At 37.7% G+C, this 18,724-nt stretch overlaps 1 protein-coding gene across 3 annotated transcripts in view; it reads right to left on the reverse strand.

Moving 5' to 3' along the window:
• Nucleotides 1-746: 746 nt before the first annotated feature.
• The window catches only part of tbc1d8 (TBC1 domain family member 8), a 50,044-nt gene continuing 32,066 nt past the window's right edge, over nt 747-18,724 (reverse strand). For all 3 annotated transcript variants that reach the window (XM_012957666.3, XM_012957667.3, XM_018091630.2), the window contains 15 exons: nt 14,322-14,529; nt 13,843-14,025; nt 13,490-13,636; nt 12,229-12,379; nt 11,585-11,799; nt 10,698-10,815; nt 9,633-9,918; nt 9,100-9,229; nt 7,851-7,949; nt 7,022-7,090; nt 6,178-6,418; nt 5,589-5,654; nt 3,251-3,340; nt 2,840-2,940; nt 747-2,095 (listed from right to left, as the gene is read on the reverse strand). In XM_012957666.3, coding sequence (XP_012813120.1) covers nt 1,664-2,095; nt 2,840-2,940; nt 3,251-3,340; nt 5,589-5,654; nt 6,178-6,418; nt 7,022-7,090; nt 7,851-7,949; nt 9,100-9,229; nt 9,633-9,918; nt 10,698-10,815; nt 11,585-11,799; nt 12,229-12,379; nt 13,490-13,636; nt 13,843-14,025; nt 14,322-14,529 — 2,536 coding nt within the window. In that variant the 3' untranslated portion in view covers nt 747-1,663. The remainder of the gene's footprint in view (nt 2,096-2,839; nt 2,941-3,250; nt 3,341-5,588; nt 5,655-6,177; nt 6,419-7,021; nt 7,091-7,850; nt 7,950-9,099; nt 9,230-9,632; nt 9,919-10,697; nt 10,816-11,584; nt 11,800-12,228; nt 12,380-13,489; nt 13,637-13,842; nt 14,026-14,321; nt 14,530-18,724) is intronic.

The following is an 18,724-nucleotide window of genomic DNA, read 5'->3' on the forward strand; positions in this document are numbered from 1 at the left end:
TTACTGGGCATGTTGGTATGTGGGCCGGATTGCTGCTGATCAGTAATGAGTAAATATAGAAAACATTAGAAAGCCCAAATTGTCCTGAAAAAAATGTTGTATAGTTTCCCTGGGCAAACTAAAATTACCCCTCAGGAAATGCCCCAAAGTGAAATGACAAATGGCAAATAAAATGCCAAATCCTGCTGGTAAAATCCTTATTCCAAGGCTCATATAGCTGTGGGACTGGGTTTGGTGGCACCGACACATTTACTAAGAGCTAAAGGCAAACTCATAAAAAAATGTCGGGAAAATGACAAAATCTGAAAACTGTCTGTTTAAAAGACAAATTCACAAAAGTGGAGATAGAGGTTTGTGAATTAGGTGGAAAATCCGACAAATCTATCTCCACTTTTATTTTGTCAGAATATCACCACTTTTGTGAATTCCCCCCAATGTCTAGTCTGAATCTTCACTAACTGAAAATGTTAGTACTTCAGTGTCTGGCGTCTTTCATTTTATATAGCGGTTATGGAACACTTTTGTTTTATTTCATTTTCAGTGGTTTTTCTTGCATACTCAGTTCAAGCCAAAGTAATTTCCAGAATACAAAAGTCAGCTTGGCACTCAACTTGTTGCAACGGCATTGTGTGCATAGAAATAACCATTCCCTTATACATTGTTGAAACGGCAATCACCTCTTTTGCTCAGGGCATTATTATGAAATAAAGAACAGTAAGCGGCTAATAAAAACAGTAAGCGGCTAATAAAAAGGGAACAATAAAAGCATTTATTGAAAAGTGCACAGACCTAGAGATAAAGCACAAGGCAAGTCAACGCTGACATTTTTTTGACCAACATAGAAATTCCAAAGCAAATCGAATATAATAAAAGTTTCAATTTCCAGCATTGAAACATCATAATTAGTAGTGCAAAGAAAAGAACTCATACATACAAAACAGAGGACATTGACCAGAACCTCAGGGAGGCCAAGGAACATATTCCAACAGTAAGAAATTTTGGCATGCCAGTCCTGGGGACTGTCTCACAAACCAGCTGGCGTCCTGCCTGCAGCTAGGGTACGGACGGTTTCCTTAAAATGCATCACAAAAAAGTCACAGTCAAAAAGACAGGGAAGTAACAGATTATCCAGTGTGCTTTGGTTATTCACAGAGTAGAGAAAGCTGGAATCACTTATCCTCACTCCTGGCCAATGCATAATGCAAGTCTTATATTATGGTTATTATGCATAAACAAGTGGTCAGGTTTCAAAATGTTGTAAAGCTTTTCTAACCACATACAATAACTGAAATTCACCCATGTTAAGCATTTAGCACTGTCTTCCATACAATGTAACAATACATTCCCCAGGATAGCAATGAAATCTGTCCAGCTGTGCGATTTTATGTCCATCAAGGGCTGCTCATAGCTTAAACAGTAGGTGTTTCTCATTCCAAGTTGATTTTGAATTAAAGTAATGACCATGGTGTACCCCTAAGATCTTCAACATTAATGCGGGATGATAGTAGCATTGAGATTGTCTTAACTTTCCCATGCTGTAATGCAACTGTGTCCACAACGAGTTGAATGTGCAGTAAAGTGAAACATTCTTTCTTGCACATCAACTGCCACCAAACCCCAATTTAAAGAAAAAAAAATTGTATTCAGTCATTAGTGCAGCTTATTAACTGTGAAGACCAGAGGGTACAGTACCCATACAATTTGTTTTTAGGCTGTATGGATTCAGTTTCACAGCTTCTAACTTACACTTTAGGTCCAAAGGCTTCTCAAAAAAGTTCACCAAGGACTGCTCTGTCAACAGAGATGCCAGTATGTGTTCAAAAGAAATGACCCAGTCTGGTTCAGATAATGATGATGATGGGGACTTTACTGCATCTGAGAAAACAGAGTCCTGGTCGGATGTGGATGCTTCATTTTGTTGGTCAACAGTAGGGAATTCTTCGGAAGTGCTTCCTGAGCTGCTGCTGCGTAGCCCAACCTCCCCGATCTGCAAAAGGAGGGTGGTCACAGTGGCAATGGATTGGTACAAATCATTCTCCTCTGGATCTTCATGGAAAAGGCTGTACAGAGTTTTGCAGAACTGAATGAACTCTCTCTGAAGAGCAAAACAAACAAATTTACTGTATAAAACATCTTGTACAACACTTTCATCCCTTGGTGTCGGACATCAAAATAAAAAAAAAAAGTGTATAGTATAGTGAAACATGTAGGGGATCTCTTATTCAGAAACCTGAAATCCAGAAAGCTCTGAATAACAGAAAGGCCATCTCACAGAACCCATTTAATATTTAAAAGTTGTTTCCTTCTTTCTAATAAGATGGTACAAATCTTGTACTTACTTGTTGGTAGCTATGCTGCACAGGCACAGCTATTTTAACTCATTTCTAGCACCTAATACTGGATAATTCTGGTGCCAATTGGAATAACAAAAAATAAAGACCATGACAGAAAATGGTATTTATCTGAAGAATAGTAAAGGCCAGAAATTATACCTCTAGATTTTGTTAAAGTATAAATGTACATTTTTTTAAAAAGTAAAATTTATCCCCTCAAATGCAATTTTAGCCACAGACCCCTCTGCCCACAATTAAAGGACTCCTGAAGACAGTGGTGCTCATCCAAATCTGATTTTCAAATGGTTGCCAACCTCAATACATGGCATTGCCTTTTGAAATCAGGAAAGGAAGGGGGGAGCAGGGGCTGTGGTTTAGTTAAGGCAGACAGTGCCTAAAATGCATTAGGAGGTTTGGTTCTCTGTTATATACAGTACAGATGTCTCATCTCATTGCTTTCTTCTATGACCACATATAAAGCAGTACCAGTGGTTCAAAATCCATACCTGGGTCATCTTTGGTAGTTCTTTTTCAGCATTCTTCTCTTTTTCTTTGGCCAAATCTTTGAGCATTTGCTTTAGCTGTTTTTGATAATCTTTCTTTTCTCCTGGTGTAAAATAAGAATATTTTCAGTTCTACAATGTTAGCTGGCATAGTATTGGGAACACAGAGAGGTAGATAATGGAGCACAGTAAGCATCTGTATACTCTTAATTATGGAAATGCAGAAGTTTTAAATGCAACTAAGGACCAAGGGGCCACAACTGGAACAACAAATTTAATATATAACATTTCTAATACTTGTTACATGTCTGCTATGGCAGAAAAAGACCAATATTGTGGGATTTACTGGTCCCTAGTTATGCTCATGAATGTAGGATTGTTAGAATCTGATCACTTAGCGAGATAAACACATGCCATTTGTCTTGGAGATCTTCAGAGGCCTGGTTGTTGACAGAAGTGGGCCCTTCAGAGGTGACTGGCAGTCCTGGTCATTCTCTGAGAGAGCTGTTTCCAAATAAGGAATAGAAAAAAGAAAACTGTTTCTTAACATGTTCTAAAATTAAATAGGTACATGTATTTTGCAATGGTTAGATGATATTACCTATAAATGCTCCTTGATCTAAGTGATGTTACATAGCATGATAAATTACATTGCGCCTTTCCCTAAACTGAACTTAATCATGTGTCTGAGCTTTATAGTGACTGCAGTAATGTCACATGCCCAACAACACTTCTACAGCACAAATTTCTGTTAAATAAAGGAGAAAAGCAACATATTAAGCATGGCAAATTTTTCCTCCAGGCTGGTTCTACTTTCCAGAAAAGAATGCACCAGCCCAGGAAAGTTTCTGTAGCAGCGCTACACTGTTGCCTTTCTTACCGTTCCCAGGCATCCCAAAGCAGGCTTGCACATGCACATTACAGTACATTTTTTTTAACTGCATGCAAAAATTAAGTCTTTGCAAAAGAAGCCTGAGAAAGGTAGGAAAGATATGGGCACAGTGCTGCTCTAGAATCTTCCCTGGGCCAGGGTTCTTTCTGAGAAGAAGCACAGACCCATGCACAAAAATATTAGCGATCCTAACATTTTATCATAGCCAGTAAATAAGAGATTCCTTCTCCTTTGAGAGAGCTCATCTTAATACTTACAGGGATCCTTCACCCAAAAATGAATTTTTTAAAGCAAACCATTATAAATAAATAAAAGGTTTTCTATGGTTTGAAGTTAATTGTAAATGTATTTGCTACTAAAACCTGTGTTTATTTATCCCTTTATTTTCTCTGGGTTTAAGGAAAATATACTCACCTAACACCTGGTTTGGGAACCAGCACTTATATTGCAGTGTCACCCACTGTGACCTACAGCACTTATATTTGCCTACTTGTGTCTGTAAGTTACCCTCACATCTAGATTGTAAGCTCTACGGGGCAGGGACCTCCATCCTCTTGTGTCTTTGACTCGTAACTTATTGCAACTGTATCTTGTATTTATTGTTATACTGTGTATTTATCTATTATTATCTTATTAACCCCGTTTGTATTAATGTATTCTACTGTACAGCGCTGCGTACATAAGTACAGCTTTATATAAATAAATAAATAAATAAAGATATACATACATACACCCCTTGTTGGCATAAGTTAATTCAGTTTGCTTATGTAGAAAAGGTGCCAATTTACTACTGGAACTTACATTTATTTCTGGATTTTTTTCTTACACAGACATACCTGATTCCATAAATTAAATTAGTGTTTGCCATTTCCCACCCTACTCCTTAGGGCCGTGGTAGACGGGGAGATTAGTCGCCATGCGACAAATCTCCCTTGTCGCCAGCGACTAATCTTCTCGATATGCCATCCCACCGGCTAGAATGTAAATCGCAGGTGGGATGGAATATGTGGCACAGAGATTTCTTGAAATCGCAGATGTTGCCTTGAGAGGAAACTTCCGCGACTTAGGGAAATTGCGGCGCCGCGTATACCATCCTATCAGCGATTTACATTTTAGCCAGTGGGATGGCATATCGGGGAGATTAGTCGCCCGTGACAAGGGAAATTTGTTGCGTCCGTCACAGCCCTTAGACTCACATTGTAATGCCTTGCCTTACTGCATTGTAAAGTTGTGGACTTTGGGACTTAAAGGCCCTCTGCTATCCAAACAATCTGTGCACTACCCACTATGGAAACAGATAGACTTCATTACCCAGAATCTAAACAATGGAACAAGGTGATGTAATGGTGTATTAATTGTGACAGATGTTGGGAAATGGTTCATTAGAGTACCATTGCATCCTTTTAATCTGTGGAATTAGGTTTCTCTCTACTATCTCTCTCTACATTTGTATTTATTTCTAGAAGTTTAGATAGTGGTTGTGCACCTTTTAAACAATGTACCAGGAGTCAGATCTTCAGGTGTTTTAATTAACTGCCTTGCAACTTGTTTGTTTTACAAGTCAGAGCTAGCAGGGCAGAGAATGTAAAAAAAATATAAATATAGTGCTTTTAATAGAAATTACATTTACAAATAACTTTAAAACTAAAGGTTTAATTAATGTATATTGTAAAGTTGCTTAGCATTATGTATTTCACTATTTTTGGATGTATTTTACTATTTTTTCTCATTATATTTCACACAGTGTTTTACGGAAAGAAATGAAGCATAATAACAAGGCACTAGGTACAGTCAGATGGTAAAACATGATGGAGACACTTCCTGCATTACTGGTTTTAGAATACACAACCAAATTCCTACCTGGCGGGATATGGAGCCTGTATAAAAACTTGATTTTTTCATTCATCTCCCCATAATACATAATATCTGCAAAAAAAAAAAAATTAGATCAGTATGAATGCAGCTACAGCGTCACATATAAAAGGTCAAAATCTGCCTTGTAATTCCCATGGGGGTGGGGCATATAATATAGCAGACAGCATCTGCAAGAGCTTTTAAATTAAATACCACCCTCCCCCCAAAAATCATAATCAGATACTACTTCATCTTTAAATGTGACTATCATTACCATTTACATACTCTCCCCGACCAAATTGTTCCTCCAGATTGACTCCAAACATAAATTTGATATTATTTAAAAAATGGAACATGCATTAGTTAAAATACAAACCCCCATATGTAATAAAAGGCACTAAGTTTGCCCAGGAGCAGTAATCCATAGCAACCAATCAGATGTATGTTTTTAAACAAGTGACCAATAAATGTTAGCTGCTTATTGGTTGCTATGGGTTACTGCTCCTGGGCAAACTTAGTGCCTTTAATTACATTACCCCAAAAGAGTTTCCAAACCCTCCAGCTTTTAAAATGTCACAGTCATTAGAATAATCACCTAAACAACATGCAAATGCTTTGAACTCGATCAGGCCATCCACATTCTCATCCAGCAGGCGGAAAATCCTTTCTGCCAGGACCTCAGTGTGAGCTTCACATGTCCAAGGGGAACAGAGCCTGAAGAGGTTTTTGAATTGCTGGCTGTCAATCTTGTACTGTTGTGCATATGGCCTGCTTGGGTCATGGCGTTCAAGTGTAGAAGATATTCCTTCCCAGTAACAGCTGATAAGATGCTCTCTCTGTAAAAATAAGAGTTGAATTCTTCCAATAAGGAGATAAATGCATTTCCACATATACATATTTTAAGTCCCCAAGTGAGAGAGCTGCACGTATTAACCCACCCACGCCTTGCCTCACAGATATATATCCCATGGCAGTCATACCAATACACTATATCAGAGTTAGCAATATGTGACCCAGCAGTAGTTGTTCCACAACATTTCCTGGATGTGTCAAAAAATGATCCCCATTGCTGCGCTACACTATTTCTACAAAATGTATTATTTGCTTATTTATAAAAATATTTGTCTTACATACAGTACTAGCATCTGTAAAACATCACTGCAGTCTTCTAACATTTCACCCTGATTTTATGCTGCATTCGACATGCAATTATGCGCATCCCCCCACTATAGTTTAGCCAAAGATATTCATTGTGTACAAAAGATGCCAGGACACATGGCTGTCCACACAATTCTCCACTAAGAATAAAACTTTTCTTTATAGTAAGAAGTGCTTTGTAAATACAATCAAATAGATATGGCATAATACTGCAGAATACCGTCAGCCAAATAAATCAACTTGCTTTACACTATAACCAGATGTAGATATCAGATGCTCACCTTGTACATATCATACAGGTCTGCTAATTCTTCATGGACAAAGGACACATCAGGGGCAACAACTCGGAGCTAGACAAGGAGGGAAATGTAGTGACATATTTTACAAGAACCCATACCAGCAATCCTTAAGTCAGCACCTACCATATCACTGCATGTAACAAGCAAACATGCAATGATTATACTTTCATGCTAGGCATGGTCTCTTGGCCTTTTTAAAGGCAGCCATATACGGACAGATCAGGTACACTCTTAAGGTCCCCATACACGGGCCGATTATAGCTTCCGATATCAGTCCCTTGGACCGATTCGGTAGCTTATCTGCCCGTGTAGGGGCAGAACCGAGGGGCCTGGCCAACCGATATCTGGCCTGAAATTGGTCAGATATCGATCGGCCAGGTTAAAAAATCGTATCGGGGACCGCCTACATGCCTCCCCGATATCGCCCACCCGTATGTGGGGATATCGGGTGAAGATCCACTCGCTTGGCGACATCTGACGTGTATGGCCAGCTTTAGACCAATCTGCCTACAGATCATGAACTTGTCCAATTCAGAAACTGATCAATATCCTAGTACATAGATATTGGTCAGGATCCACAGGCTGACATACAAAAAAATCCTGCACACTCTGCCTGCACATGTCTGTTGATTAGTATGCACTCAACTAATAATTTCTCAGCAAAATGCATCTCCCTGCTTTCCCCATAATTGCATTAAGTACATAGCTATAGGCATAAACATCATGGTCTTACTGCATTTCAACTTACATTAGACAAAACAAGAAGTTTTGTTGGCCTACATGCAGAACAAGGAAAAGAAAAAAAACTCACAACATTCTGTTTAGTAGTTTCCTCGTGGTTTTGCAGTACACGTATCCTGTGCTTACAGCGTAAGTGCTCAATCTGTTCCACAGAGTTATTGCCAAATTTCTGAAAGGAAACATTAGTCCTTTGAAACTGACACACACTAAGTACTCTTTGTGTTAATATGGCTTAATGTAGTGAATAAATCAACATACTAGAAGCTGCAGATGTTGCGTCTATGAAGATTGGATTATTGGCTATAAATAGTAGCATTGTCTATTCATATGCACAATCCCAGGAAACTGTTTGACAGATGAAGCAATGAATTATCATTATTTACCACATTTATGAGTGAACACTATGCAAAAGTGGAAAACTTTTGCTGACAACTCCCAGCTTTCCATACTATAGTTATTCTTATAATAGCCTCTCACTTACCACTTTTTTTTCCCCACAACATCAAATGTGCTTGGTAGGTGGCTGAAACTACTATTAGGGCTGTGACACACAGGGAGATCAGTCACGCTTTACCCCGGCGATTTACATTCTAGCCAGTGGGATGCCATTGCAGGGTATTTTGGCCACTGCAGTGCTCTAGCAAACAGGACGGGATGACATGCCAAAGTTTGCATGCTAGAGCAGCGGCTGTCTTAAAGCACCAGTTTTTACTTTATATTAGAAGCAGTAATAGGTTATTTTGGGTGGTTTGATTAATGTGGTTTTCTGCCTAAACCACGGTGGTAAACAAATAATTATATGGCTACCACTGTCTTTGAAGGACATCTAAGGCAAGCTGCCTTTTTATGGGTACAAATGCAAATATGTAGAAAGTAATTTATTTTCAATAATAATCTATGTCCTCGTTCTTTACTTTATAGCAAAAGGAAAGGAAAGGAAAGCAATGGGAGGACCAGCCAACCACTCTAACTTGGGACTAAAAAATGCATGCTGCAGTTTAGCACTAAATTATCCCAAGGCACTCAGGGGACGGAAATACAGTATGTAGTTATAGCACAGCCACAAAGCATTTGTTTGCCCACCATTTTTACATCCCTCTAGTGTCATCTTGTAACTGACATAAGAATGCAGTTTTGGTATTAGGGATTGATGCATGTTAATGTCTTTAATGAGTTGGGTGCTGTGACCATTTCTTTCCTAAAAATAAAATGTGGGTACTTAACTCCAGCTGTGCTAGTGTCCTACACTTTAAAGACACAACCGTAATGGATAAACTGTATAAAGACAAAAGAAGAAAGTGATATTAATTTCTGAATACCTCATAGGAATCCCGAATCAAATCGGCTATGTCGGTCACTGGGTACACCTCTTGCTCATTGTTGAGTAAACTGTGCAAGTTGCCGATTGGTGGTAGAGGACTTTCTTCATTTTTAACATGTTCCAAAAACCTGAAATATTTTTTTGTTAACCTCATTATAACTGTTAATAGAAATTGTAAAAAAAAAAAAAAAAAAATATATATATATATATATATATATATATATATATATATATATATATATAATACACATATATATTTATTCGGATGAAGATGCTGATATCCCAGACCAGTACTACATTAAGCAAAACACAGAAAGAGTCTAAAATAATTAGCAACGTACTACTTGCTTATTTCACAAAAACACTACACTCTACATTATAGCACTACATGGCTATGGCACATGAGGTGCTTACCTCAGTAGCAGTAGAAGTTAATGGGCCGCTGAATATAAGAGATAGCTCTGATAATTTTGTTTTCAGGCCATAGCGCAGTTTAGACAGAACAAAGACACTGCACCTGACACACAGTACCTGCTCAAGATCATGAGAGCCTGACCATCATCTTTGCTGTTGCACAGCTCTACTGCAGTGGCATCCAGAATTGCTAGCCCAATCTGGAATATGGCTTTGATACCATCATAGAAGAAACAGTCCACAACATTCACAGCACTTTGGAGAGGCATAATACTTATGAAGAGGGTAAGGAACCATGACAGAGATATAGATGCTAGCGTAGATAAATCTGTGATATGTTCAGCCAGCTCAGGAAGTCGCTCTTTTATAAGTTCTTCAAATACGGATTGGTCAACCTGAGCTCCTACAAAACAGCAATTATACTGGTGTTATGTTGGGAAGATTTATGGAGTAAAGGTAAGTACTTCTACATTTGTTCAGTAAAAGCATGTATTAAAACAGTAATAAACAAAAAGTACAGTCTGCCATATTTTAAAGAGAACTAAAGTTTAGGGCAGAAATGTTGTACATTATGTTTTGGGCTTCTGTACCAGTCTAAGGCAATCACAGCCCTTTAGCAGGGAAGATCTGTGCCCCCAAATATGCCCCCAGTAACTCCCCATCTTCTTCTCTGCTGATTTACTGCACTGCTCTGTGCTGCTGTCAGTTACTGAACTTAAGGCCCCCATACACGGGCCGATAGAAGCTGCCGATATCGGTCCCTTGGACCGACTCGGCAGCTTAACTTCAAGCTCCCCGATATCGCCCACAGTTGGTCTATAAAATGTGGCATTTTGTACCCATATTCACTTTTAGGGTTTAGTTCTTCTTTAACTATGTGCATTAAGAACAATTTACACTCCCTTTATACCTTATAAGGTATAAAATCCATCCAAATTTTACTGACCCAGAACCATATATATTCTTCATATAGTATCCAGGATATTTTCATGCGAGCGTGTACCGCTGCTCCAAATATACTGTACATGAAAATCTTTTCACAGAGCTCTAAAATGTTACTTTAGCAAACATAGCTGTGCTTTAGAAAGTTATGGAATATGGGACATTTTCCCTCCACCTACACCACTTATCGTATAATCAGAAGCAAAAGACAGAACATGTAATATTAAACTACAGCATTACCAATGACTCTGTGATTAAAGTAATCTGGAAGCATCCTCTCGCATACAGCAACCAGCAACCAAAAAGCCTCCTCTTCTTTGGCATACAGAAGTAAGACTGAAGTCAAAATGTTCATAGACTGAAATGAAATATAAGAAAATTGTTTAATTATAAAACTACACTGTATACCAGTTTGTTTAAAGTACCGCACTTTATGCCACTTTACAAGATTCACTAATACAAATACTTGTTTACATATTCTGTATTAGAAATAATGAATAATCTATAGGGTCCCTAGGGACACCGGCAAATTTGACCTATACAGTAAACCATAGCAACCAATCATCCTATGACACAGTGAACAGCCAAATACTTATTGGCAACTTTCTTCAACTGCACTGGGGTAAGTAGATAGGTAAATGAGCCTGATAAATTAAGCCATGACTTGTTTGTAAAAGTCAGGAATCCCTCTTAATCCTTTTCCTTGCAGTGACTAGTGCACAGGGCACAGATTAAAGAAGACAATGGAAATGTAGATTGCATGGCAGGTACTTAACAGACAGAACTTTCAGTTTTACAATCTAAGGCAGGTAAGTGGATCAGGACAGAAATAACAATGTAAAAGTTCCTGTGATATACAACATTACCGCAAACTAGTGCATGAAATTCATGCATTTATTTTTCTTCTTCGTGAGAAAACAGATAAAAGCTTTGCAAATAGAAATACTAGAATACTCATAAAAAATAGTTCAAAATAAAAATAAGTATTTTCTTTTCTAGTAATCCGTTGGTGCATGTATTCCTAATGCAAAGCAGAAACAGTATAAGGATTGAGCAAAACAATGCAAACTGTTATTATCATGGCATTAAGATCTAGCATATATAGTTCCTTCTACAAATCACTTCACCTGGCAATATCCTATTTTGGGATTTCTGTAAGCATAAGCAGTCAGAACTCTTCTTAAAGCTGCAATGCCAGTTTCATTTTGGAAGGCAGGATGCTCTGGAAGGGAGCGGTGAAGATCCCGTTCTATCTCTTCATTCGCCAAGCAGCACTTGCCCATTGACTCCTCCACTAGCCTACCATAATAACCTGGGTGTGATGCCATCTCAGTTACTGCATCTGGCAAGGAAGGCAGAGAAAGAACAGAAAATATAACATAATAATAATAATTGCTGTGCACATTCTGGTCATGGTCATCCTTAGTAATACAAGTAATATGCTTGGTCAGTTGTGTGGAGATATGGCAACATGGCATGCTGAAAACAAACTTAGAAGATGTGCTATGGTTCTAATTTTGAATTAGTTATACAATATGTACCAAAGTTTGCTATAGGTCTAGTCACCAATGGCAACCAATCAAAAGGTAGCATTTCCAGGTCTCCTGTTTTAAAGCAAACATGTAGTCTTTATCTCTGGGTTAATGCACCTGAGCAAATGTTCATTACATATAGGGGATAACCAGTTTTCATCTCTTAGTACAAACTTCAGTAGATCTGATTCACTACCCCTTAAATCAAAAATGACCTGAGGATATATAGTGCAGATTACCAGAGAAAACAAGCCAAAGTTCTCCACGGAGTGACTCGGGTATTCCCATTGCAACAAGCTTCTGGATTTTTTCTGTACGGAACATGCATACGCTTCTCCCATATTCTGCAAAATGGTCATTCCATAGCCGCTCTTTTATCTGTTCCCTGGACTGAAAAGAGTAGAAAATTACTTCCAGTGTTAACTATCGTTTTTCTTTAAAAAGAAATTGCATGAGGGAGGTTGCATGCTAATTATTATTGGGTGCCAGTAATTGCCACTCACGCCAAAGGGGACAAGAATATTTTCAGTCCCCAGCAACACAATGAAATCAGAACACTCTTAGAAACAGAGCTATAATTGATCAATTTAGTTAAAAATGGCTGCAATAGGGAAAAAGAAACATCTTGCATCATATGTGGCCAGCTGCTCTACTGAATAAACAGGTAAAAATACCTCATCTGCTGCACCCACTCTGCCTGCAAAGACTGTGCTGACTGACTGAGCTGATAGTGACAGATAGGAAACTGGTGTGCAGGCTTTCAGATACTATACACAGTTTGAAAGTACACAAGCAACAGTTTTATAAAGTCTGGTAATTGTATGCTGGGGTGGATCCAAAAAAGGGAGGTTGTAGAAAATACTATTTGGACTCACAGTTAGGAGTAAGCATTTTAATTTGTGTCAGTTAAACTAGGAAATAAGAGAAAAAAATTATATTGTATAAGATTACATAAAGGTGAAATGTTCCTTTAAATTTGTCATAAAGACTGGGGGAAATAGTACTTTAAGGCTCAATTATTATGAAAATCATTTTAAGAACACTTAAAGGAACAGTTCAGTGTAAAAATGAAACTGGGTAAAATAGATAGACTGCGCAAAATAATAACCTCTTAGTTAGTCAGTGACTTTAGAGGGGGCCACATATGACATAACTGTTCAGTTAGTGAGTCACTGATTGGTTACTGACTGCTAACAGCTTAGAGAACTGCTAAGCAGGAAGTAGCGTTCTGGCTAGTTTGTTTTTATTTTGTGCAGTCTATTTTACCCAGTTTCAATTTTACACTGAACTGTTCCTTTAAATTTCTTAAGGCATAAAAGTGTCCTTGTTATACTTAGAAGCAAAACCACAATAGCACCCAAGGAGAGAATTCAGCATTATAAGCACTGAATGAAGAGTCACCTCAACTACAGTAAAGCCTAAAATACATATTCATGAAGGCTAACGGAAGTTCCTCTTTTACTACTGATAAAACCATAAATAAGTGTGAGAAAAGTATACCATGCCAGCATCAGGGCTCTCAGTTCCTGTTTGATGAAACATAGCCATCAACGCTTCTGCATTCAATGACGGCTTCTCCTTTTCATTTCCATCTTCACTTTGGTTAACCATTATGTTCATATTACCAAAGCAATCTTGTCTGAACTTCTGACCAGTAAAAAAAAAAGAAAACCCAGTGCTTCAGTGTGATGCCCTATACATAGTACCAATTCTCCCAGACTTACTGCTTATTATTAGTATGGTTAACACTCAATCATCCCAAGCACAATAGTTCACATAAGTTAAATATTTATATAAAATAAACTGACACTTCTATTTTATGTAAACTATGAAATCAGTGTAAAAGAAAATACCAGATCGTTATGCCTGGCAGACAGGGTACTGGAACTGATTTCTTGGAGTCTGTACAGCAGGCCATTAACCAAACTATCTCTGTCTTTTAGCTCTATAAATTGGAAAGCCATCTGATGTCGAATGCTGATAATGATAGGATTTGGAAGAAGGCTGGTGTCTTCCATTTTCTCGACACTTACTACCTAAAAATCAGACAAAACAAATACATTTTTTATCATAAGAATTACCGTGCCTGTAGGAATTAAAGAAAAAAGCATTCCATAAGCAAGGGACATACAGTTAGAAATAAAATGTTTTACTTATGTGTCAGAAGCCCACCTGTTTTAATGCCTATATCAAAATGTGTTTACAATACCTAAGCATTACAATTTAGAACAAAAGATGGGCATAATTTTTTATATATAATATATATTATATATATATATATATATATATATATATATATTTATTTATTTATTTGTATTTGAGGAATAGGTACCTCTTTTAGAGGAATGACAACATTACATAGTCCATCCTCCTTGCTGGCAAAGCATAGGTAGCGATCAGATGTGTATATCTTTCCTGCTGTGTGGCAGCGGATGAAAGGTGTCCAAAGACAACAGTCTACTACTTCATGAAGCTTCTCTTTCCTTGGGAGCTTAAATAGGGCCTGAAAAAAACCATTCTGTGCTCTAGCTTCCAGATCCCTTAAAAAAAAAAAAAAAGTCAAAAAGAGACGTGAAGACATTTTATAATTTATTTTTACCACTTCCAATACAAATAAATGTACAGAATTTGCAGAATTTGCTGGCATACAGGTCATGGACAATAAGTCCTGCCATAAAAAAACATGGAGAGGGCTGTCGCAGAAGGCAAACTAAAGCCACAGAATGGAGGGCACAACTGCGTCACAGAATAAAGTTCAGGTGATCTTTAACGTCTCACTTTTTGTTGCCAGATCAACTCATTATTCTATCTAAACACTTGAACTTTGCCCCTACCAGTAAATTTGATGATCTGGATTGTGACATTGATTTATATCCATTCTTTAGGCACGTTTTTTTTTGTTTTTTTTTTTAAACCAGATGGTGGATCAGGTAAATTGAAATTGTTTGGTCTAACAAAAGTAATTTTTGTTAAAAACGATAATAAGGAGGTGGTAGATTCAATGGGGCATATTTATCAAAATGTGAGTTTAGAGCTTAATACATAAAACCCATGTTCTATTGGATTTTCAGAAGCATATTTATAAGGGGAGTCTAATACTGGCTGGTCTAGATGTCACTAGCCTAGCCTCTATACCTCCATCCCTTATGATGGGGGTATGGAGGCTATTAAAGATGTGTTGAATAATTCTGGCTTATTTAACCAACAAGAAATTGCATTTTTTCGGGGGGGTGGTTTGCTGAGTTTTGCTCCCTCTTATGCAAATGCATGTATGTGTTTGTTGGAGGATGAGCAACATAGATCTTCCATTAATTGCAAGCAAACATCTCATCCTAATCATTCCTAATGATAAAATTGAGGAAGACTGGTCTGGAACATAATATTTGGTCTTGGATAAGGAACTGGCTGAAGGATAGATTAAAAAGAGTGGTGGTAAATGGAACATTCTTCTAATTGGGGCAGTGTAGTAAGTGGAGTACCGCAGGGGTTTGTCCTTGGTCCTTTACTTTTTAACTTGTTTATTAACGACCTGGAGGTGGGCATAGAGAGTACGGTTTCTATTTTTGCTGATGATACTAAATTGTGCAAAACCATAAATTTCATGCAGGATGCTGCCAGTTTGCAGAATGATTTGACCCTTCACTTAGAAGGGTTGAACTTGAATCCAACTTAACTATGTAACTATGTTTATAGATGTTTGGTGAGTCCATGTTTGTGTAACTTGGTCCATAAGATATAATTGTTCAGAATTTAAAATGTCTGTTTGCCTTTATTTAAATGATAATGCCTGTGTGCAAGAGCCTTTAATTCTGGTGCTGCCAACTGCCTTCAGAAGCGACAAAATCAAAGTTAACTGTTTATATATTCTCAGAATACTGTACGTCTTCTGGAAGGCTCAAGGGAATGTCAAATGATGCTTTCAAAACAAGTCTGAAATAAAGTCCTGGAAAAGCACCAATCAGGGTTTGGTGATACCCAAAATTTGAAGTTGTTAGAAAAAAAACGTCACTAAAAATAAATATTGCAAAGCCCTCCTTGAGTGTGCCGAAAGGCATGGGGGGACACATGGAGAAAAAGGTTTAATTGTATGACCAAAGCTGAAATTTCTGGTTTTAGTACAAAATGGAATGTGTGGCAGAAGCATGGTTGTGGTAGCATCATTTTGTGGTAATGCCTTTCTACAGCAGGAAAACTGGTCAGGAAAGAAGGCAAGATGGACAGAGGCAAATATGGGATGATCTGCTTATTTCCTTTATTTATATACCACTGACGCATTTCAACCACGCTTTACAGAGATTATAGATCATTTACACCCTGCAGCATACAGTCTAAGGTCCCTATCATTAACACAGACTATGTTCAATTTTTAGCAGAAGCCAGTTAACCTGCCTGCATGTTATTGGAGTGTGCAGACACGGGGAGAAGATACAAACACCTTGCATATAGTGCCCAAGCCAAAATCGAACTCAGGACCCAACCACTGCCAGAAAGAAGTGCTACTTACTGAGCCACTGTGATTCTAGAAGAAAACCTGTTTCAGTCTATAAGAGACTTAAGACAAGGCAGAGGTTTACCATCGAGAATACAATCAAAGCTACACTGGAGAATTTAGGACCAAGATCCTGAATATCTTAGAATGGCCCAGTTAAAGCCCAATTCATTTAAGAATCAGTGGCCAAATTTGTTCACCAATAGCCCCCCCACCCAACCTGACTGAGCCTAAGCAATGTAGCTAAGTAAAATGGGCAAAACTGGCTAAGAATTACCGTCAAAAGTCCTGGAGCTGCAATTGCAGCCAAAGGGGAGGGGGATTCTACCAAATGTTAAGTCACATTAAAAATAAACCTTCATAGTGTCAAGTATGGTCTGTAAATCAAACGGAAGAAACCCCAATTAAATCTATTCCAATTCCAGGATGTTACACAACAAAATGTGGAGAACTCCAACAAAATAAATATTGATGAAAGGTACTGTATGCGTCAATTCCGCTATTCAAGGAATATGACGTTGTTTGATGTGTGTTCAAGGTGTGCTCATTTCAAGTACATATTCAAACAGCAATGCATGAATTTTAAAAGTTATAAAATACATTTCACAAAGTAATATTACCCCTGTTATTTCACTGCAGTTTTACAATGCACATAGCATGCTTTTTACCACAGCTTGAAGAGGAAGTGTTCTTTGGGCTGTTTAGTCTCTAAATACCTTTGCAGATTAGCAAACCTAAATGAATACTAACAAGTAAAAAGGAAGAATGTCTGCGTGTAGGTACAATTGTTTGCACTGCTCATTTTTTCTCCACTAACAACAGTTTTAATGAATCCCCCTATAGTAACTTAAACACAAATGGAGAGGCATATAAAGAAGGCAATGCGTACATACCCAAAGCACAAAAGTTTAAATGTCAGGTTCTCAGACAGAAAATTCTGTATGATGCTCTACTTTGTAAGAATGACAAATCTATTTTAAGAATTTCTTTCTCTATTTAATATGGTTAAACCTAATGAGTATGACTTACAACTATAGGCCATTAGATCGTAGAAGAAGTCAAGCTTAAAAGGCAGTCCTTATTAAGTATTATAGAATGTAGTGGTCTTGCAATGTGGACATTCAAATATAAAAAAACATTGAAACTTCCATTGACCTATGACTCCTCCCATATAAAACATTTTATACTTCATGAGAGGACGTGTGGTATATCTAGGGGACCTTCTTTATATGCCCATGCTTAATTAGATATACATCTTTCCTGGCATGCGCAAGATGAACCCTTCACCCAGCATACATAGTACAGGTATGGGATCCATTAACCCAGATTCTTGCTACTTAAGGTTTCAAGAATCTGGGTTCATTTAAACATTAAATAGACCCAATAGGATTGTTTAATCACCAATATGGATTCAGTTAGCTTTGTTAGGATCTGCCTCTTCTGAAGCTTTGTCTATGTGCACTGACAAGTACAGCTTCCGCCTGAGCGCAGGAACACTGAGTGGAGAACAGCCCAGCAGTATTTTATTTAGTTAATTTACTTTCAACCAAGCAAACATTAGTCTGATTAAACACAGACATTTTAATGAAGCATAATGCAAAAAAATGTTGTCTCCTATCTTACACAGGGCAAATAATAGAGGAAAAAAAATTCCCACTTGCACAATGGAAAGTAACCGCCTTCAAACAAGGACACACACACAGAATAATAGTTCATCTAAGAAATGTTCCTTAAACAAAGAGATGGAAAACAAGCAAAGGAAAACCAGCTTCACTGAGGAAACATTTCCAGTAATGAATAGATTGCCAAGAACTAACCAGGCAAGCAATATCAGAATGTGTATCACTAGGAAAATATTAGTGGACATCAAAAATGTCTGTACCCTTTTAACATGACTGATTGCTTATTATCTGTAAGCTGCAAGTAGCACATTAGTTTTTGATTGCTTATTATCTGTAAGCTGCAAGTAGCACATTAGTTTGGTACAAAATCCACTGTAGAAATTCGCATTCACAGGACTTGAGAACTAACCTAACATTAGCCAAAACATTACGTTTGTTCTCAAATAGATCACCTTTTTGATTTATAAGTCCTGTGAGTGCAGATCTGTACTGTAGTGCTCATTTGTATACAAGTATGGACTGCACCCAAGCAAGCTTTTACCTTAAAACGTTAGTGATGACATGAATATTGACTTTTAAACAATGTAATTATACAGTTGTGAGCTCTATAGAAAGCTAATTCAA

Source organism: Xenopus tropicalis, chromosome 2, assembly GCF_000004195.4.
Source record: "Xenopus tropicalis strain Nigerian chromosome 2, UCB_Xtro_10.0, whole genome shotgun sequence".
In the NCBI taxonomy this organism is placed as follows: Eukaryota; Metazoa; Chordata; class Amphibia; order Anura; family Pipidae; genus Xenopus; species Xenopus tropicalis.